The following is a 22195-nucleotide window of genomic DNA, read 5'->3' on the forward strand; positions in this document are numbered from 1 at the left end:
AAGACGCTTTCAGATGCAACTGCCCTTTGTTAGGTTGCTAGAGCTCTATAGCAAAAACCGTAGCAGTAAATAGTCCCAAAATTAAAATTGAACTTCATTCCTAGAGGTTTTGTTAATGAATGGAGTTAGTCTGAGTGTTGCAGACTTTCCCTGGTTTGTAAGCTGCCTGCGTTGCCCTCTGTGACATTTCTGAAAAGCTGGGCTTGCAGGTGGGTGTTGAGCCAGAACTGGGGGAGCAGCTTGTTCCCAGCCTTTGGAAACTGAGCATGTTCAGTGTTGCGCAGACAGCTTGGCAGCAGCTACATTTTATAAATCCTCGTTCAGAGAGTGTGATGCACAAAGCTTCAGGGTTTTCAAGTAAGGTAAGCCTTCGTTTAGGCGAGTAAGCTGTGGACATTTTTGGCAGTCACTTGGGATGAGAGGATGAGTGATCTCAAGCAAGCCAAGCAGCTTGAGTACATTACATAGGGTAAATATTAACATTTACCTGCAAATCAGTTTTTTATTTAGTTTGAGAAGTCTGTCATCACATTGGTTGCTTTGGGTGTTGATGAACTTCAAAAATAGCACAGCTTTGCGAAGTGAAGTGTTTTTGGAAGATATAAACTAAAAGGACCTCATGCAACCTCAGTGATTTTATATTTTTCATCAGTGCCTGACTTGTTCAGAACTGTGCATTCTTACATGGTTTCCTTATGTTCAGAAGGACCCTCCTGTGTTTTGATTTGTGCCCATTTCCTCTGGTCCTGTCACTGGGCACCACTGAAGAGAGCCTGGCTCTCTTCTTCTCTCTTCTTATACCCCCCTTTCAGGTATTTATATACATTGATAAGATACCTCTGAGTTTTCTTTCCTCTGTGCTGGACACTCCCAGCTCTCTCAGCCTCCGCTCCTATGAGAGATGCTCCAATCCCCTAGTGCTCTTCATGGCCCTTTGCTGGACTCACACCAGTATGTCCCTGTCTGCTTTGTACTGGGGAGCCCAGCACAGCACCCAGCGCTCCAGACGGTTTCAGAGTTCAGTTGTTTTTCTCTATGTGTATCCATGTAACATGGAATGAGGTTACTGTTATTTTCTCTTGCTGAGAAGAGATTCATATGGGTTCCACTTTTATCTTAGCAAGAAAAGATCTGCATTTCTGATTTTGATCTTCCAACTCCTTGGATATGAATTTTCAAGAGTTCTGAAAGCGTTATTTTAGGATAGACTCTACAATCTATTCATTACTGGCACATACTGATAGCACAACAAACCTATTAGCTTTATCCTAGATATGCATGATAGAACAAATAATTATTTATTTGCCCAGTTGTTGTGAATTTCTGTTTTTTACTGGCAGTGGTTCTCCCATAGCAGCTAACACAGAGACAGCCATGCCTTTATGGCTTTAAAAAGACAGGTGATGGATGTCTGAAGTTAGAATTCAGCAACAGTGATTTACAGCCCTCCAGAGTAATAACCAGAATGACAGTTCTCCTTCAAACAATAGTGAAATTCCCTGGGCTCCCAGGAGCATTTTACATGTGCGTACCACCAGCAGTCATTCAAGAGTGCAGAAGAAGAGGGAAACTGAGGTGGAGTTACCTCATAGGAAACCATACCTTTTCAAGCACCTTTGTAAAGATAAAGTATAGGTGAGCAGTTCAGACTGAGGCTTTCTTAAGGCTGAAAGGCTGAAATAAATCTCCATTCTGTACTATGACAAAGACATGTGAACACTTTTTGGAACTGGAAATAGTTTTGTACTGTTGGGAACTGACCTCTTGAAAATTTGTATGCTGCATAGTTCATGATACCTCTACTTTTAATAAAATATAACACTTATTAATGGATCTCAAGTCAGTTATTAAATTTCTCCAGTAATTTAAAGCTTAATTATGCTGCATGCTAGATCTCAGTGGCTGTCCTCAGCTGATTTTTCTTAAATCACTATCCTTCCAATTTTACAGTGCAGTTCAATTCTCAGGACTCTCATTTGCACAGAGTGACAGATTAAAATTGGTTGGCTAAAACTGCTCTTAGTGCCTACTACAGTGATGGAGACTGATTCCTCATAGTATGAGGCAACATATGGCTCATGAAATAACTCTTGAATCACTACAGTTTTCAGTCTATTGTATTATTGTAAATTGAAACTGATAAAGTGGTAATCCAATTTTAATGCATGCTGTCTGAAACTGAGAGTTGCATTTTTGGAGGAGCTTTGTATAATAAAATTGTAGGCAACGGTTTAGAAGTTCTCCATTTCCAGGGATAAAAGTGAATATTCTGGTTGGAGAATTGTCATCTTTTAACTCAGTAACTTGTTGACACTGCAAAACTACACACTGTTGTTTGAAAGCTGCCACAACAACAGAACTTGCATTTTTGGCTCTGCAATTTCATTGTTCACCCTATCCATCTGCAGACCTGAGCACCCTGTTGCCTGTACAGCTATACTGATACCATTAGGGATAGCCAGTTCGATGTAGCTTCTTGCAAATTTTGGCTGAAGCCAATCCAGAATTAAAAATCCATAGGTTGGCTCTGGTTCTTCTGGGCAATTTTCAGTTGGGATGATATGCAGAAATTATATGGAAGGCATAAGATTTGGTATTTACTTACCCTGTTTTAGTTTAGGTCTCCAAAATCAGTCTTGACATGTGACTGTAAAACATGGGTTCTCCATGTAGGAGTACTTTACATTTCTCTTTCCCTGCCTTTCTGTGCAAGTTTTGAAGAGGTGCTAGAAAAGGAACATGGTGAATACATTCTTCTCTTCTGCATCATAGTAGTTTCTCTATATCCCTCCCTGAATTAATTTTAATTTAATCTCTCCTGTTTCCCTCTGCTCCTCACTTTTATTTTTATGGTTTCTGCCTAGTCATTGTTTCTTTCGGTCCTTGTCTTAACATTATTCTAAGATTTCCCTTCATTCTGTTATGAAGGAAATGTGAGATAGCACAAGAGATCACATTTTTGTTGAATAAAACTGAACAAATAAGTGTAGCTTCCCTAAGGCAAGTCTAGAGAAGGTACTATTTAGCCTACTCACATCTGGAAGTAGTCAGGCACAAGGTGGGGTATATCTGATAACTACTGCTGCTCCTCTTTGAAATGGCTTCAGGGATGTGGGGGGTTTTCTGCATGATGAAAACCATCATGACAGTAATCCTGTGGTCAGTGGTTTTAGCAGACACCAAGGGCTGTTTGGGCATTAGGATAGCTTCCCTGACTAAAAGAGGGTGATTTCAGGATGAGGGAGGTACAAGCTGAGATGCTGGTGTGGCATTTTATCTCCTCCTATACAGTGCCTGGCCAAAGACTTTTGTCTTCAAGAATTTGAGTATGGCATTTTTATGAACAGTAATTCTCTGCATTATTTTTATTCCACCAGCATTATGAAAATATTGTTACCATATTTATGCACAGCAGTTTGCAGTGTAGTGTTTTTTTCCGTTTGTCTGTAATCTTAATCTAATAAGACATTCACAAACTACCTGGAAAATGTGTTTTTTTGTCACCCCCCCCCCCCCCCCCCCCCCCGCCAGAAATTTTCATAGAAGAAATGACCATCTGATAATTGCCTATTGTAAAGAATGATTTCATCACAGGAAAAGAAAACAGTGTAGAAGAACCTACTTCTACCATCTTTCTTAATGTTTTTTTTGGCTTTGCCAATTTGGAAACAGCATCACACTGTGAAAAAGTGTTGGTTTTTTTTCCTCCTTTTTAATATCTAAAATTCCAAATGAAGTGTTAACTAGAATTTAAAAAGAGACAATGTTTGTAGCTGAAGACAGAGTTGTCCTTGGAAAACAGCATTCTTCATTTCCTTATTAAAATTAAAGCCTCTTAAAATTGAAGTAATTTGTCCAGGTTCAGACTAAACAAATGAGCCAAGGGAAAAGAAATACCCCAAACCCCAAGCCCCTGTCAAAACAAGCAAAAGTTGCTAAAAGAATTTCACACAATGTCTAATTAAAACTTAAAAAAAAAAAAACAGGCCAAAATCTCTTAAAGTTAATTTGCAAAAATAAAGTAATTCCAAACGGAAATGAGAGGTTTTATACAAAATATTTTATTTATCAGGCACATCTAATTAAAAAAGAGTGATCAGAACCCTTTATCCAAACAGTGGAAGCACAAAATCTATGTAGATTTTTTATTTTATTATATTTATATATAAACATGCTGTCATGGTTTAACCCCAACTGGCAACTAAGCCCCACACATCCACTCGTTCACTCCTCCCCACTGGCATGGAGGAGAGGATTGGAAGGGTAAAAGTGAGAAAACTCATGGGTTGAGATAAAGACAGTTTAATAGGCAAAGCAAAAGCTGTGCACACAAGCAAAGCAAACCAAAGAATTCATTCACTCCTTCCCATGGGCAGGCAGGAGTTCAGCCACCTCCAGGAAAGCTGGGCTCCATCATGCGTAATGGTTACTTGGGAAGACAAATGCCATCACTCCAAATGTGCCCCCTTTCCTTCTTCTTCCCCCAGATCTATATGCTGAGCATGAAGTTACATGGTGTGGGATACCCCTTTGGTCAGTTGGAGTCAGCTGGCCCGGCTGTGCCCCCTCCCAGCTCCTTGCGCACCCTCAGCCTGCTCGCTGGTGGGGTGGGGTGAGGGGCAGAAGAGGCCTTGTGACTCTGTGTAAGCGCTGCTCAGCAGTAACGAAAACATACCTGTGTTACCAACACTTTTCAGCACAAATCCAAAACACAGCCCCATAGTAGCTGCTGTGAAGAGAATTAATTCTATCCCAGCCAAAACCAGCACACATGCAGACACATGTGGTCAGATGGGTTTTAAGTCCCCATCCACCTAATTAATTTAGCCAAAACATAATTTTTATGAGTAGTATATTGAAATGAAAGATGGAAGATATTTGAAATTAAAACAGGTTCTTCAATAAAAAGAGCAATCTCCTCACTGGATGGATACCATCTCCTCATCTCATTCAATTTAACATATTTCTATATGAGCTGTAAGATAAAGTGACTAATAGAAATGTAAAGGAGGACTGCCAGAAGTCAAATTGCTTCACTGGAAGCTTCTTAGCAAAGTGACAACATCCAGTTCTAGATAATTAAATCTTATTTTGTAAGAATGTCACTGAATGATGTTAATTTGCCTTTAGGTAGTGCTCCTTTGGTTGAACAGAGTAATAAAAATTTATTTGGGCACTTTTTGTTTGTCTGAAAAATGGTTCAATGTTGTTTAAGAAAAATGAAAAGCTCAAGCTAGGAGAGAACAACGCCATAGTCTTACAGAAGGAAATCACTAATGCAGCTGTTCCAGGGATCAAGCAAAATTTCCCCACCATTGAAACCTGAAAATTTTTTTTTGATCTGAACCTTAAAGAGCTTTAACACAGAGGGACAGAAGTGAAGTCTCCTGTTGTTGCAGACAACCTGAAGCTCAACTTCCTCATAAAATAGTAATCTTTGTCTCAAAATGACTTAGGTTGCTTATTCCACCCCCCCGCCCCCCCCAACTTGTTGGATGTTTGATGAATCAAAGTAGTTTACCACTTTCCAGTCTAGCTGTGTTCATGGTGAGCTTTTTCTCATTTGTCTGTGTGCTAGCGTTGTCCTTTGTTTTGAAAGGGTCTTTCCACACCTCTCATTTATTCTCCATAGAGTGTTTATAGACAGCATCTGCTTTCCAGTATTTGTTTTCATAAAACAAACCAATCCAAATTACTTCAGACTCCATAAAAACATTTTCAGTCTCTTTGTCATCCTACCATACCGCTGGATACGGTCCCAGTCTAATGACATGCCTTGAGGACAGGTGATCAGTCTTGACACAGAAGTTACTTTGTTTTGAGACATTGCAGTTACCCTTGTCATCGATGGACGCCAGCAGGAATGCCTTGTTCCTTCATACCTGCCATACCTCCCATACCTTCAGTTTGAGAGCAAGACTTAGGTTTGCTTTCTTGATGTGCACAGCTCTTGGTTCCTCTGGTAATTCAACTCATGTAGTACTAAGGAAGTGAAATATTCTTTCTAATCAGAGCTTTTATTTATCTGATTTTCCACAGTTTCCTCTTAACATGCTAAAAATTAAGTTTAGTCATGCTGCATCTTGCATCAGACAGAATGTTTTAGTTCTTTCTAGTGTAGCTTTCTATTATGAAGGTACTATTTTGGTTCGTCATTTGACTGGAAAAGTAATAAATCTGATGGGGTATTACCAAGCTACTAAAAAGATGTGGCAAGGTGTGTCCAAATGGGCTATTTGCAGGTGATGTGCAGGATACCTGTGAGGCCCTGATGTGGCTGGGCTGCCAATGCGTCTGTGGGCATACAGCAGTCCCAGCAGTTTCTAAGACTCGCTTCTAAAAGCTGTGCAAACATATTTGACTTCAGTACTGATTTCCGCTGGGGGAGCTAATTCTTTAAAAGAAGACTTCAGAGGTATAAATGTAGGCATGATACTCAAGGAGTGAAGAATATTGTGGGATTTAAGAAGTTCTTTAATCTTTCAAAGAATCATTAAGGTTGGAAAAGACCTCTAAGATCATCAAGTCCAACCATCAACCCAACACCACCATGCCTCCGAAACTCTGCTCTGAAGTGCCACATCTACACAGTTTTTGAACACCTCCAGGGACGGTGAATCCACCACCTCTCTGGGCAGCCTGTTCCAATGCCTGACGACTCTTTCAGTGAATAAATTTTTCCTAATATCCAATCTAAACCTCCCCTTGCTCAACTTGAGGCCATTTCCTATTGTCCTATCACTTGTTACTTGGGAGAAGAGACTGACACCCACCTCACTACAACCTCCTTTCAGGTAGTTGTAGAGAGCAATAAGGTCTCCCCTCAGCTTCATCTTCTCCAGACTAAACAACCCCAGCTCCCTCAGCCGATTCTCATAAGACTTGTTCTCCAGATGCTTCACCAGCTTCGTTGCCCTTCTCTGGACGTGCTCCAGCACCTCGGTGTCCTTCTTTTACTGAGGGGCTGTCATGGTTTTAGCTGGGATAGAGCTAATTTTCTTCACTGTAGCTGGCACGGTGCTGTGTTTTGGACTTAGTATGGAAATAATGTTGATAACACACCAATGTTTTAGTTGTTGCTGGGTAGTGCTTGTACTAGTCAAGGACATGTCTAGCTTCCCATGCTCTGCCGGGTGCACAAGGAGCCGGGAGGGGAGGGGGCACAGCTAAGAGAGCAGATTCAAACTGGCCAAAGGAATATTCCATATCATGTAACGTCATGCCCAGTATGTTACCTGGGAGGGGCTGGCCAGGGGAGGCAGACAGCAATTGCAGCTCAGGGACCAGCAGCGTCGGTCGGTAGGTGGTGAGCGGTTGTATCGTTTGTGTTTCTGGTTTTTTCCCTTTTTCCCTTTTTCTTTTTATTATATTATCATTATTGGTATAATAATAATAGTAATAATTATTATTTTAATTATTAAACTGTTCTTATCTCAACCCACAAGTTTTTTTATTTTTGCTTTTGCTCTTCTGTTTCTCTCGCCTATCCCAGAGAGGTGGGGGGAGTGAGCAAGTGGCTGCATGGTGTTTAGTTGGCTGCCTGGGGCTGAACCACGACAGGGGCCCAAAACTGAACACAATATATGAGATGCGGCCTCACCAGTGCCGAGTATGGGGGCATTATCACTGCCATGTTCCTGCTGGCCACACTATCCCTGATACAAGCCAGGATGCTGTTGGCCTTCTTGGCCACCTGGGCACACTGCTGGCTCATGTTCAGCCGGCTGTCAACCAGCACCTTCAGGTCCTTTTCTACTGTGCAACTTTCCAGCTACTCTTCCCCAAGCCTGTAGCATTGCATGCGGTTGTTGTGACCAAAGTGGAGGACCTGGCAATTGGCCTTGCTGAACCTCATACAATTGAACTTGGTCCATTGCTCCAGCCTGTTCAGATCCCTCTGCAGAGCCTTCCTACCCTCAAGCAGAGTGACACTTACACCCAATTTGGTGTTGTTTGCAAACTTACTGAGGGCGCACTCAGTCCCCTCATCCAGATCATTGATAAAGATACTAAACAAGACTGGCCCCAAAACTGAGCCCTGGGGAACACCACTTGTGACTGGCTGCCAACTGGATTTAGCTCTGTCCACCACAACTCTTTGGGCTCAGCCATCCAACTCTCATTTCACATTTGGTAATGATGAAAAATGTGGGTCATTTTTATTATCTCTATGGTAATAGTTCTGACACCACTAAGAAGACTCACACTGATTTTCAGTAGGAGTTTGGCACTTCGGTCTCTTAGGTACTGTTGAAAATGTCATACACTGGTTTTGCTGTTATTACATGTGCTGAAAGAGTTTCTGCTGGCCACAGGGGAGAGTGGGGCCCTCTATGAAACCCTGAGAGCTGTCTCAGGTGATGGCTGAGTTTAGCACAGGGTGGGATGTGGTGCCCATGTATAAACATGGCTTCCTAGCATACGCCGAGGGCGGTAGCAGGCAACAGCAGCTGGGTCCTTGGAGAGGCAGCTTGTGGAGACAGGTCTTATAAATTATGTGCACCAGAGAGGTAAAACTGCTGTGCTGTGAGTGAACAAAACCATGTCACTGGGGTTGGAAACCTGGTGAGGCTGTTTGCTTGGGGTAGTTCTCCAATTCTGGTTTATAGATGTTAGAGGAGAGGTCAGTTATTGCCATGCACTATCCTGCAAACAGCAGTGCAGGGGTCTGCCTCTTCCTTGTCAGCCCACTATTAACTGTCACTTGTAAACCTTGTACCACAAGGACTGTGGTCCCTAATAACAACTACCTGCTTACCTGTGTCTGTGGAGTGGCCATGTCCCAAACTATGTTCATCAGAGGCATGCTTAGGTTGTGTTCTGCTGCATAATCAGAAGTTACTGTGAACGCTCAAAAAATCCATACGCTGTGTATACATAATTATTTCTTTTTAGTGGTTTGGTAATACCCCATCAGATTTATTACTTTTCCAGTCAAATGCACAGCTCACTTCATGGCTGATCTCCATTTCTTACAGTTTTCTGGCGTGGGATTCCTTTTACTTAGAATTCTTATGATTCATGGGTTACAGGCTTTTCTGTTGAAGTGCAATATGTCTACAGAGGCAGTTGCGACTGACACCACACTTGTGACTTAATCTACGTAAAAACCCACAAGAATCAGTGATTTGGAAGAAATTCCTACCTGCTGTTTTTGTAGGATGGCCATCTGTCTGGCAAATCCCCATGCGGAAGTCAGATCTGTCTGAGAAGAGCCAGACAACATTCTGACACCTGTTTCTCCAGCAGCTGTAGTTGCTTATTCAATTTTTTATTTTCTCACCAGGTGCTGTTGAGATTGGGTTTTGGATCTGCATTCAGCAGCTTTGAATTCTAGTTCCATCACTGTTTACAATGCAGGATCATTCTGACCAAATCATCCCTTCTCCTTCTGGGCCGGGATTTTGGGGGTTCCTAATTACACCTTAGGACATGCTCTGAATTTGGGCACCTCAGTTCGGTCACAGAAATCAGTAAATACCCAACTTCTTTAGTCAGTTCTGGAAAACGCCTTTAGAATTGTTGAAAAACACTGAGACAAATTGGCTTTTAATATTAAGTGGCATCTTCTATTTGAGAATGATCCCACATATATTCATGTAAATGAATTTGAACATCCAGAAAAAGATAGCAGAAGTGTCAAAGAGGTACTTTGTAAAGGTACTAATTTTACCTGCTAGAAATTTAATATCTTCATAAATAGCTGAGTATTAACAAAGACATCCATTCTGAGCTCCCGGTAAAATACCTGTTTGCCTGTTAAGGTCTTCTCATTCACAAATTGTCCTCAGTTTCTTTGTGAGACATCTTTTAAAAAATAAAGTTCCATAGTGCCTGCATTATAAAAAGTGTTTGACCCTCATGAGACTTAACACAGTTACCATTCCAGTGTTAACTGTGAAGGTATCTTCAAAGACATCCAGATGAAACTAGCAAAAGATGTCTTCTGCAGGTCTAGTGTGTGTTCGTTTGTGCATGGTACCATGCATGCTTTGCCGGACTTCTTTGCTGGAGCAGCAGCCATGATAAACCAAACAAACACAACCATCCGTAGATGAACGTTATCTCCTGCAACTAAAGGTTAAGGTGTCATCCAATGATTTATCCTTCCTAATGGATTAGTTGGATTGCTGTGATAGGGACATAATTTACTACCTTTTGTACATCAGAGGTTGTGTTCTCGAAATGGTGGTTGGGGATTTACAATATTGAACAGGGTGAATTACATGTCAAATTACCAACCATTTTGTTTGACATTTAGTCAGCGCTGACAGGAACTAGGCATTTAACAAGATGAGGCTTCTGTAGCACAGTATTTTGATAGGATTGTTTTATTTTAAGGCTGTTGTTAATCAAATGTTTCTGAAGAAAATCTGTAAAACAGACTGTAAATTGCATTGACTGTTGTCCTGTGGCCAGCCAGATGTTAGTGATGTGTGTTGTAGCTGTCATCCTCCCTGTAAGATATGGTTAAGGCATTGCCTCCTTCATGGAATATATTTCATATGGTAATCCACCAAGTCATTGCAGTTTGGAGGTAGGTGGGACCCTGATGTAAAGACTCCCTAGGTTAGGAGTGCTTGCCAGTATTTGAATGGTGTTTTTCAGAGAAGCAAGTGACCTCTTCAGGCTTCATTACTCCCACAGCTCTGTACACATTCACAGAACTAAGGAGGTTGCTTGGCACGTGAACTTTTTCAAAATATATTCCTATCTGGAAACATTTCATTAAAGATTTCCTTCCTACAGTTCCTGCCTTCCTTATCTGAGAGTTCTCGATTGGCTGAATCAGCTTATGGTTTCTTTAGTATGCTTCAGATGCTGCTTTGTGGATTATATCTAGTCAGTTGGATGCTTCTGTATGGCCTGGTGTCTTGTCTCCAGAAGAGGCAAAATATATCTGTTTGCACAGAGTGCCCCGTCTAACTATTTGATTGCCTCCTTTTGAGCCTCTGATCCCACTGAGACAGACCTGAAGCTGCCTTTACTGCATCCACACAGGAAGAGGAGGAGGTCTAGCTGGGAAGCATGTCCTTATTTGTACCTGTATTGTCAAATGGGACTTGCTGCTGCTATGAGGAACCTGATTTTGATCTAGGTGACTACCACAGCTGCCTGGAGTGGACCACCTGTTGAGTTGAATAATGGTTCAAATGAAGGCTATTAATTTAATAAGTCTGTATACCTAAACACAGAGAAGGTTCTGACATAACCCATGAAAACAAAAGGGGACACACGTCAATTTACAAGCCTGTTTACACCTCTTGCTTCCTTGCTCAGTGCTGTAACTCTAGACAACGTAGGATGTGGCAGCAGCTAATTGCATTGTTTGAGCGTATGATCAACCAGGCAAAGACAAAATGAGGACACGTGATGAATTTGGCAATAGTATTCCAGGACAGAGTAGCTGTCCTCTTCGAACTGCCAAACCCTCTGGCATATTCTCTTGACTTAGAAATTGAAAATGCAGATCAGAATCTTTCCTTGTGAGTTGTCTGCCCCTTGTGTTTTTCAGTAAGAAAAAAGAAAAGTCATTGCTCCAGTACAGATATCCTATCCTTACATTTAAGCTCCCAGAAGGCCTCTGACTATGTGACAAGAATTACTGTCATGGATATTGCATAACAGTTTATGCATAATGTTTAATGCATTCTCAGTTTTATGAAATATGTATAATATTGGAGACATTTTGAATAGTAGTTTAGATTTACACTTTCTTTTTAAGGTGGAATCAAGAGGGGCATTTCTAGTGCTCTTCAATGACACTGGAAGAGTTGAGATGGTTACTGTTAAAAATGAATAAAATCCTAAGAAGTGGAAAAGAGAAAAAATATATTGTGTAGAAGGATTATGGGCAAATCATAAATGTTTAAAGCATTTCTGAACATTAGAAATGCCATGCCTTTATTCGAATACCATAGCTGTCCCAGCGCCCTTCCTCACTGCTGTGTCCAGGGTGTGTTCCTGCTTGGTGCGGAAGGTTGGAACTAAACTGAGAGGACACAGTTTTGAAGATTGTTTCTGCTTGTTTAAGGTTTATTATTAAAATGAAAGCATTCTGCATAAATAAATAAATAAATAAAAGATTTGATGCATGTGCGACCTCTGTTAAGAGTCAACTCACATTGTATGTGTTTGTTTTGTGACATACAGGACAGCTTTCCAGCTCGATTTGGAGGAATACATTTCGTCAATCAGCCGTGGTATATCCATGCCCTCTACACAGTTATACGGCCCTTTTTAAAGGAGAAGACACGAAAAAGGGTATTCTTCTGTTTAATTGTCCGTTACCTGGCAGTTGCAGTCTGCAGATATATCATACTCTAATGAAGTAGATATACACAATATATCAGCTTGCTATTGGTGGAAAGTATTTAAATACATATTCATTGTAAAGAGTGTCTTTAACTGTTTTGGAAACTTATACAATGTTGTCCTTTAAGGACCCAGCCAAGCAGTGCAATTAAATGTATTTTAAAATGTAAGCATATGTTTTCCTCTGCGCTATATAAAAATATTGTCAACGTTACAGTTTCTATTAAGTTTCTATTCAATTCAATTCTATTCAATTTCTATTAAAATTATTTGTGTATTTCTTTTAAGAACAGAGGGAGTGAGTATGAAGTCCTTTCCTAGGGTGATTTCTTTCACATTAGGGTGAACTAAAATAGACAGCTGGTATATAGTAGTTTGCAAATACTGATCTGAATGAAAGGAAATTTTTGTGCATGCACCTGTGCGCAAGCACAAGCAGTCTCTGAGATGTTGCTGAATTTGCAGCATATGCATCAGTGCAATTAAATTAGAGCTTGGTGGTGATAGCACATAGAATGATATTATTTCTGTAACAGGAAATTTGTCATTCAGGAAAACACAATCAGCATCATGTACAAAGCTGCTACAAAGAATGTGATGATTTTTTTTTTTTTTTTTTAATGGGATCAGCTCTCTAAGCAACTCTATATTTTCTCTCCTCAAACACAGTGTACAAGGCCACAACGATCCTTGTTGTTTAGCTGTTTTTTACTGACAGATTACGCTTGAAAGGCCTCTGGTATTCACAGATTTTGAACTATAGAACACAAAGCCTTTTATGTAATATCTGTTATAAATATGCAAATGAAAACCCATTTTGCAGGATTCAGTTGCACTCTGTTGAGTACAGCTTCAGCAAAGAACATTATGGTGCCAGATATGTTTGAAGCCTTTTTAAGTCAAGTGCTGTGTATGCATAACCAGGGAGTAAAGTACAGCTCATGGGTGTGTTACAAGATTAAAAATAAGTGAAATACAGTTGAACATGGGTGCTTATCAGTTAGCATCCAAATTCTTATTTAGACACCTGAACCAGTGGCATATATTTTCCGAAACGCTGGCCTTTTAAAACTGTTTTTGTCAATCCTGAATACCTATAAGAAGTAGTCAGGTGGTTAAATATCGATTTAGGGTCCAAAACAGTGTCAAAATTTGAAAGTTATGCCCAGCATGTAAAATTTAAAATCAGCTTTAAAAAAAAAAAACCCAAAACAAAAAAACAAACATAAGAGACAGAAGAAATGATTGTGAAAAAAGCCCCAGACCTAACAGAATTCTGCTCAGAATTTTATTGGGCTCATTATTTTTCTGTTGTGTTTATCCTGAATTGTTTTGTATTTTTTTAATATGTCTGGTAAATTTGCAACTGATAGCTATATTCAGATCATGTAGTACTAGGCATGTATAAAAACAGTTGCTAAGAAGTGAAACATTCAGTTGGAAAGGGACCATAAAACAAATTACTTTTGCCATTAATATTTGTTCTTTCGCACAAGGATAAATTACTTTTTGAGGTGGAAGAACATTACTGTGTTTGCATGGTCATATTAAGCTTCCTGTCTCTGCAGCTGACTGGAAGATGGGCTGAAATAAGCAATACGAGAAGCATATATTTGGTCTTATTTTCTTTCTGCCTTTTGAATTTAACTCTTGATAAATCATGCTAGGGGTAGAGCTTCCAGAGAAGTCCCTGCAAGGTGAAGTGGGATGTGAATTGATAACACTTGATGTCTGTCTGTGCGCACACCTCCGCCTGCCCTGTGGGGAACAAAAGGCTGTTTGGAGGCAACATCCTACCTTGCCTTCCTGGCTACTTCAGCACTAGTAAATTAAAAAGGGCTATGCACTGCCATTCCTACTGTTTATTTGTACGGGCACTTTCTGACATGGCACTGGCTGCTGCCAATTTGGGGATGGCATGGACCAGTGAGCAGTAGGGATGAGGTGAGCTTATTCTGGAGATGAAAGATATGGATGTGCGCTGTGCCACAACTCTTGCTCCTAGTCCCAAAGAGTGAATCCTGACCCATCCTACTTGCTAGTCTAGAAATGGCTTCTGTGAGCTCTCTGTGTAGCCATACCCAAGAGCAGGCATTTCCTCACAGTGGAAGGTCTGCAGGTCCCTGGTATCTGTGGCAGAAGGCTCTCCAAATCCAGAGGTGCTCTGGTTCTAGTGCTCATTGGTCACACATTCCAGGTCTCTGAGGAGAAACAACAAGGTTAAATATAAACATAAATACAAGTATACATTGTACATTTACATAAATGTAAAGTGTATCTGAAAATAAATCAGTCTACCAAAACACTGATGAAAAATATATAGTAGTCCATCAACTATTCTGTTACTGTTGTCACAAAAAATATTGTACTGTTATTACTTACTTCATATATTGTCAAGTATGGCTGGTAGTTACTAATACCACCATATCAAGAAAGAAAATCTTTCCAGTGGAATTTTCATTACACTGCACTATTGATCTTATTTATAGAACTCATGGCTGGATGCTGAAAGTCAATACATATTCCTTAATGTATACGGTGAATATTAATTTTATTTATTATTTATAGTCTTAATTTATTCACTTAATTTAATTTATAGGATTAGGGAAAGCAAATAACGAGAGGTAGGCAGGCTGTCTGTCTAATCTTCAGTCCAACTAGTTACCTGACATCAGTTCTTACCCTCCTTAGGCCCCTTGTCCTGCAGACATTTAAAGTAATTTATGCTTTAATCACTTTGTAGGTTTAGGATCATAGTATGACCATGCTTAAGGCAGAGGTGATGTGTGTGTTGGTGTCCATCTCTGTTAGCCCAACGCAGCTAGAATATTGGAACTGTACAATGTCCTGATGTTATTTGGGTTTTGTCAATTTTTGTGTAACTGCTTTGTTTTTACTTGCATGTGTACATACAGATATTCCTGCATGGTAATAACCTCAACAGCCTGCATCAGCTAATACACCCTGAGATCCTGCCTTCGGAGTTTGGAGGAATGTTGCCCCCTTACGACATGGGGACGTGGGCAAGAACACTGCTAGACCATGAATACGATGATGACAGTGAATGCAATGCAGACTCCTACAACGCTCCTACAAAGGATATAGAAAAGGACCTCTCTCCCAAATCCATGAAAAGGTGGGTTAAAGGTACTATGGTCTCCTACTATGGCCATAAGGTTAACATTTGCCTTCCTGTCTTTTATGAAGCTGCAGGTAGTTCCCTCAGTTTATTGTATATGAGGACCATTTATTTTCCTTTCTTAAGATCATTGTTGGTTCTGGACCATAGTGTTGATTGTTACCTATGTATGAGAGTTGTGAGCTCAGTACAGCTAATTATTTCCAAGGTGCCATATAGGTATTGTGTACAGCACTGTGTCTGGGATAAGCTGATAACCCACCCCAGCCTACAGTAAGTATTAGAGACATAGTGCTAGCTGGAGTGAGCCTCGGTGCAGAGGGTAAATTGGGACCAATTGCCTAGCTGGGTGGTGATGATCTCTCTTACCTTCCTCCATCCCATAGTCCAGTGCCTGGTTTACCAGCCTGTAGGTGACAGGACATTTACAGCATCTGAACTGTCAGTCACAGTGACTGTAAACAACATGAGAAAAAGTAATGAGGAGGACCAGGACGAAAATCAGTGCCAATTGTTACATTTGAGTCTGGTAAACACACTGGTGTTCTAATATTCTTCTCTTTGAGAAGATACAGTTTAATTGCTTGCTCTATTTTACCATTCAAAGTAAGTAAAATATAGAAGTTAGTTACCTCTCCAGTAACTATGGAAGCAGTGAGGTGATTCACCTGGGAGGGGAAAACCTGGTCCAACCTTGCCAAGGCAGTAGGAGAGAAAGGGGGAAGATTACAGCAGGGTGATAGAAAAGGTTGAGCAGAGGAGCAAAAGTCAGAGTGCAGCTCATAAAGGGTAGGCTAGCAATGATCAGAAGAGAACAAAAACAAACAGGGCAGAAAACATATAAAGTAATTAAAATTAAGTCAGAATATGCTAAGCTGAGGATTCCATTTCAGGAGATGGCATGTGATGCAAAAGGAAGAGACGCTCTGGAAGCAGATCAAATAGGATACAATATTTTCAGAGTCCTCAGCCAGGAAGATGATTTTGGCTGGAAAATGTTGCATAGATTAGGGAGGACAGTGTGGTTTGAAAAGGAGATATTTTTGGGGAAATAGAAGACAAAAAACAAACCATGGTGAGGTTTAAGGATTTTGTGTTGAAAACAACCTACAGTGTATTGAAAGTGGGAAATAGCAAGAGACTGGATGGGAATGAACTAGGATAAGAAGTTAAAAAAGGTCTTGAAACCATATGACAAAGACATCATTAACACAAGTAATGGAGAAAATAAGACAGCAGAGAGGAAAAGTGAGCAATACATTTATATAAGATTTGATGTAATACAAGAATTATGAGACAATAGGGATGCTGTCTTGGAGAGAATGGTGGCACTTAGGAGCTGAAATGCAGAAGTCTTACTGTTGCAATATGAACTCATGAGACTAGATAGCTTCAACCAAGGATGCAACAAAAAAACATGAGAAGGCCTGTGACAAGACCCTTTGGAGCAGACTTTTCCAGGCTATCCTGGGCAAGCACATTATTAAATGGAAAAGGAGTGGATTGACCAGATTCTTCATTCTTTCCTGAATAATGCTTTCTCATGCTTACCTGTTTTATTGTCATTTAACTTGTGCTGGAAAAATCCTTCATGTAGAATTACACTTCAGTGTAAACTACAAATTGACATTCTTTCACTCTGGGTTAGCTGACACAGTAGTAGCCATACTGCATGTTGAAATTTGTATCTACATACTACTAAGCTGAAATTTCATCACCTCCTTTGCATTGTTTTTCAGTTAGTGTGTCTGCAGCACCCCCTGGAATCCTGCTTCCCTGCTGTTGGATATAAAAAGTACTAAGTAGACTTACTGTGCTAGTACCAAGTAGAAGGGAGTGGTAGTAAGATGGACCGAAAGTCCCAAGACCGTGATGTACTGAGTGCACAGACTATGTTAGAACAGAAATAGAAAAGCTAAGGTAAAACAGATAAACTCTATTTCATTAAAAATTAAATTTAACTTGAATTTGGCACCTGATGGCTGTTTCTGTTTGAAACCACACTCAGCGTGGTGTGTTAGCGCAGAAGATTTTAACGTCTAAAAACCCATGACAGTAAGTCAACGAAAAGTGCTTAACTTCTTAGAACAAATTTCACAAGTGTCTAGCAGATCTTCAACAATTATCTTGTTTAATTTGGCTTGTCCTTTTAAAATTAGTTTATTGCTCTGAAAAAAATATCCTCCTTAAACCAAAATCCTGCTGAGAATTAATTTCTTTGTTACTCATTTTTTCCCCCATATGAACCAGTCACGTTCCTCCAGATCTTGAACTTTTGGTGAATTGGATGATCTCTTCTTGAAAGGAAGGCTGATCATGGGGACGGTGGTGGAGATAAGAAGGAATTAATCCCACCTGTATCACGGACCTCTGGGAGAATGTGTTCACGTCATGTGGCACCATTGCAGCTGTCTCAGCAGTCATGTTTAGCCTGTGGCTGTGTCCACCCATGGCTCTCACGGCTGAGACACCCAGCTGGAGACCTGCATCCTCTCCTCACCTAACCCTGCAGGGCAGATGTCTGTGCTGATCAGCTTCGCAGAGATCTGTGTGTGGCTTTAGTTCCTCACCTCTGCAATGAGGCTGTGTAGTAGAACTCTGTTCTACTGTGTTTTGTGAGAGTTTATTTGGTAATGTCTGTGAAGTTATTTGGGAGATGTAGGTGGAAGGTGCTGTAGACTTACACAAATATTTTTCCTTTTGCATACCTTCATTCATAAATTGCTTGTGAATAGAATGAAATGTGAGAGTAAATGTTGATTTAAAACTGAATGAAAATGATTTCTCCTTCTTCAAGGCAATTAGGCTTCTGAGCTTACAAGCCATAGATCAGGGCTTCTGCAGTTTCATTTTTCACATCTGCCTTGGCATGAGGGAGTTTGGAGTCCCTGGGAATGTGGGGCCAAAACTACCTCACTGGGAATTTGAAGCCAGGTTTGCAGCCTTTCCAGCTCCCCTTCAGTTCCCCAGATGAGAACTGGAAACCTTGGCTCCTCAGACATTGGCAGCCTAGGAAAAGGCCCAGTCTCCTATTAGTACTTACATTCAGTTGGGAATCCTGTGAAATTAGTATGCTTCCACAGCATTTTTTTATCTTGATGAACTGGATTTTGCAGGAGTACAGCTTCCCACCAGCAAATTTTCGATCAGCTTTGCATTGGCACAGTACCTATTGAAGATCTTAAAACAGTGTTTATAATTCAGTGGTGTAGTTTTCTGCCTGAGGAACTGACCAGCATTCTAGATGAGGGTTATTGTACAATTTTAATTAAAAAGTTTTAATTGCGTTTGTCACAAGAGAGACCATCAGATTTTTAAAGCTAATTTTCTTGATTTTAGCATTAGTAAGAGAATGTGGTATGTATCATTAGAGAATATCCTTGTGTTTAAAATTTTCACCTAGGCTTTAATTCAGATGTTTTTTTCTTGTGTTTTTGAAGGTGGTCTTTAGATTTTTGAGAAAGACCAAATTGTCTCCTGGTATCAGCCTCATTCATTAGGTTCAGTGGATGATGCCAGTTTATAAGAGTGGGGGATTGACTCTGTGTGTTTATCTTAGGAGAGGTCAGAATTCATAAAGATTGTTCTGTGTGCTGTGGCCCTCCAAACGGGCAAACATGTAGCAATGCTGCAGTCACAGTGTGCTTGCACTTGTCAAAAGTAAATGCTTACATTGTAGAGATGTACACATGCTCTAGCCATCCCAAATCTTTGTGGAAAGGAAAAGCAATAGACATTTCTAGCATGAGCTTTATCTCTCTAAAGGAAACATCTAACAGGGGTTGCTTTTACCAAACCCCAGACGTGTCTGCTTTATGACAAGCTGAGACATAGGTGATGTAAAACTCCGTCTTAACACTTTGGACTTTGCTTTTAATGGAGCATTTTGATTTTGCTGGAGGTTGGGGTTTCCTCTTTTCCCCTCACACATGGCTGTTGCAGGGTACCAGTACCAGTGTTATGCTTCTCTGACGAATCAGAGAGTTTGGAGAAGTTTTACAATCATCATTGAATTTGCCCTTACCATCCTTCTCTGCTCTGTTTAGCTGAGGTGGTAAGTGAGTCTGATAGATGTGTCCACTGCTCCAGAAGTCCTGCTGGCCATGGCAGGATTCCCTAGGGTTGGCTTAGGATCTTGCACTGTTGCATTTAAGTGCTGTTCAGAAAAGGAGCAACTTGCGCTTCCAGCTAACATGTGCCACTAATTGCAGTGTGCCATTAGCCAGCTGGGTGGCTGAATTGTACCTTTTTTACCAGCCCAGTGCCGTATAACCTTCTGGTAGAGAGGGTCGGTGCTTAAGTCAGTACAAAAGACACCTTAGTTTGCCCTCTGTTGTGTGCTGAGCATGTGCTCTGCTTCACTGTTTCACTGAAGAAAAGAGGATCCACTTTATTCCACTTTTGCTCCTATATCCACAAACCAGCCCTTTAAAGCCATGTAATCACTCTGTGAGGGCATTTTCCAACCATTTGTAATGATCAGATGCTTGGGTAATGCTGTACCATTATTTTTAAGCCCTAGCAGAAATGAAAATAAACAAAAGAAAGCTGAGGTTTACCCTCATTTGTCTTGATCTAGAAATGTCAAATAAACATGTTATCCCTCTGCAGGTCTCAGTCGGTTGTGGATCCTGGGGTGCTGAAACGCATGGATAAGAATGAGGAAGAAAACATGCAGCCTTTGCTTTCACTTGACTAACAGTTCCTGAGCATCGGACACGAACTGAGGTGGAAAGCACTGCCTCTCAGCAACAAGCAAACCACTGGGAAAGAGCCTACCAGATGGAATCCTATTTACTCTGTTAATGTAGCATAATGGCAGCAGGCAGAAGGTTTTACTATTCTGCCTGAATTCTGGATGCCCTGGGGTGAAAAAGAAGACGAGAAAAAGGAAAATAAAATTAAATACAAAATAAAGAGGAATCAATAATTTATTCTGTAAGTGCCAACTTGTTTGTAAATACAATATAATCCTCCAATCTGACTTTGTAAGTTATGGTAAACAAATGCTATGGAAGTAAGTGACTATTAAATATGTCAGCAAAGTGCACCATAAAAAAAGAGAAGAAAATGTGTGTGTGCTCACACATGCACACACATACACACAGAGAAACGTATATTGGACAAGGAAAAATATCAAAGCCAATTAAATGTTGGCCTTCTCATAGGAAGCCATATTGCAGCTAGTGTATTGACTGCTGTTTTGTTTTCTCTCTGCAATGCTCATGTAGTGTGCAAAGATAAACAGGGAATATAAGAACTTGGAGATGCTGTAATCAGTCGAATATTCCCTAGCTGTAGGAACTGATTTCCCAAGTAACATTGTGGCTTAGGATTGTGATTTAGGATAAACCATGTAGCATTGTGAAAAACATAACAGACGCGCTGGAACCAACTCTTTGACAGCTTTGTTGGTTGGCTGTATGGATCTGTGATGTTTCTTCCTTAAATTTTTGTTTACAGTTTTCAAGTAACCTGGCTCACCTGGGTGTTGTGATGTGGGACACATTGGAGTTACTTCTCTTGCATTTTGGGTGCACGTCAAGAATTTTTCCAGAACTCTGTTCTCCCTTGGAATGAGAAAATAGTCCTCTCAATACAGTGTAATGACTGGTATTTGCAAGTAAAGCCTGGCAGCAGAGGTTAAAAGTTAATCACTGAATCCCGTGCGCTGGGAGACTGGATACATATATATATTTTTAACAATCTCTGACAAGCATACAAGGTGACATTGTTAGACAAGTATATTTGAAGGTTTATACAAGAAATAAATCATACCTATTCAATGTACTTAGATATATTATAGATTGTATAATGAGACAATGTCATTATTAATATAGAAAAGCTTTCCATAGAACAACAGCACCTCATTCCAAGCAAGGATTAATATGATTAAGTTGTAGTCTAACATCTCAGCCTACGCGTTTAGGACACTTTTGTTTTGGCTGTAGTGTAACTGTATATATTGAACATGTGCCATATTAGAGAAATACATTTTACCTCAAAAGGGCAAAAGGTTTTGCTAGGGACTGGGTAATCAGCTGAAAACCAGGGGCTGTGTCATCTTTGTTGTATGCTGGCTGATGTGTGTGCAGTCTATTTTATGCTGAAGCAAGAATGTAATTTCTTATTAGGACTTGACTCTGCAATCAGAGTGAGAAGACACGGGGTGCCCACCAAGACATCTCAATAGTTAGAAGTATTGTAAGAACATGTCCGGGCAATGCAGGGATTGGTTAAGAATACACCAACCTTGGTGGAGGAGGTAGCTCACAGCAAAGCTGCCTCCCAAGTGCAAGAGGTTAAAGAATTTCTTCCATCACTTCAGTGATCACTGAAGTTTCAAAGTCACCGGTTGTAGGTCACCTCTTCTTGTCCAGCATGATTGTAGCTGTGAGATTTAGTAGGCTGGGATGTGTTAAGAGAGAGCAGAGAGTGAAATATTGGAAGCATGTCGCCTCAGAGTTTAGGTGTAACTCCTGTGGTGGTAGCTTTGGCACTTCTCAGAGCTGAGACAAGGCTGTCTCTTCCAGCATCACCCTTGATTAGCCCAGGCAGCACACAGATAAAGCTCTCCTACTTCACAGTTCATTAGCAGCAGTGATAAATAGTGTATGCCCCAACATGCGATTGCATTGTCTGAACAAGTCATCACCTTTCCGCTCTCCTAATTCTATTGTCATGATAAGTGTTATGAAATGCAAAGAGAAAAGATACAGAGCCTAAACGTCTTTTCAGCCT

General features: G+C 40.5%; 1 protein-coding gene across 1 annotated transcript in view; it reads left to right on the top strand.

Annotated features, from left to right (window-relative positions):
- Nucleotides 1-20339, top strand: part of CLVS2 (clavesin 2) — a 53991-nt gene extending 33652 nt beyond the window's left edge. Inside the window, exons 3-5 of the mRNA XM_075087551.1 lie at nt 12154-12264; nt 15231-15451; nt 20066-20339. Of these exons, the coding sequence (XP_074943652.1) occupies nt 12154-12264; nt 15231-15451; nt 20066-20153 (420 nt within the window). The 3' untranslated portion in view covers nt 20154-20339. The remainder of the gene's footprint in view (nt 1-12153; nt 12265-15230; nt 15452-20065) is intronic.
- Nucleotides 20340-22195: the final 1856 nt, after the last annotated feature.

The sequence above is a fragment of the Phalacrocorax aristotelis genome, chromosome 3 (assembly GCF_949628215.1).
Source record: "Phalacrocorax aristotelis chromosome 3, bGulAri2.1, whole genome shotgun sequence".
Classification (NCBI taxonomy): Eukaryota; Metazoa; Chordata; class Aves; order Suliformes; family Phalacrocoracidae; genus Phalacrocorax; species Phalacrocorax aristotelis.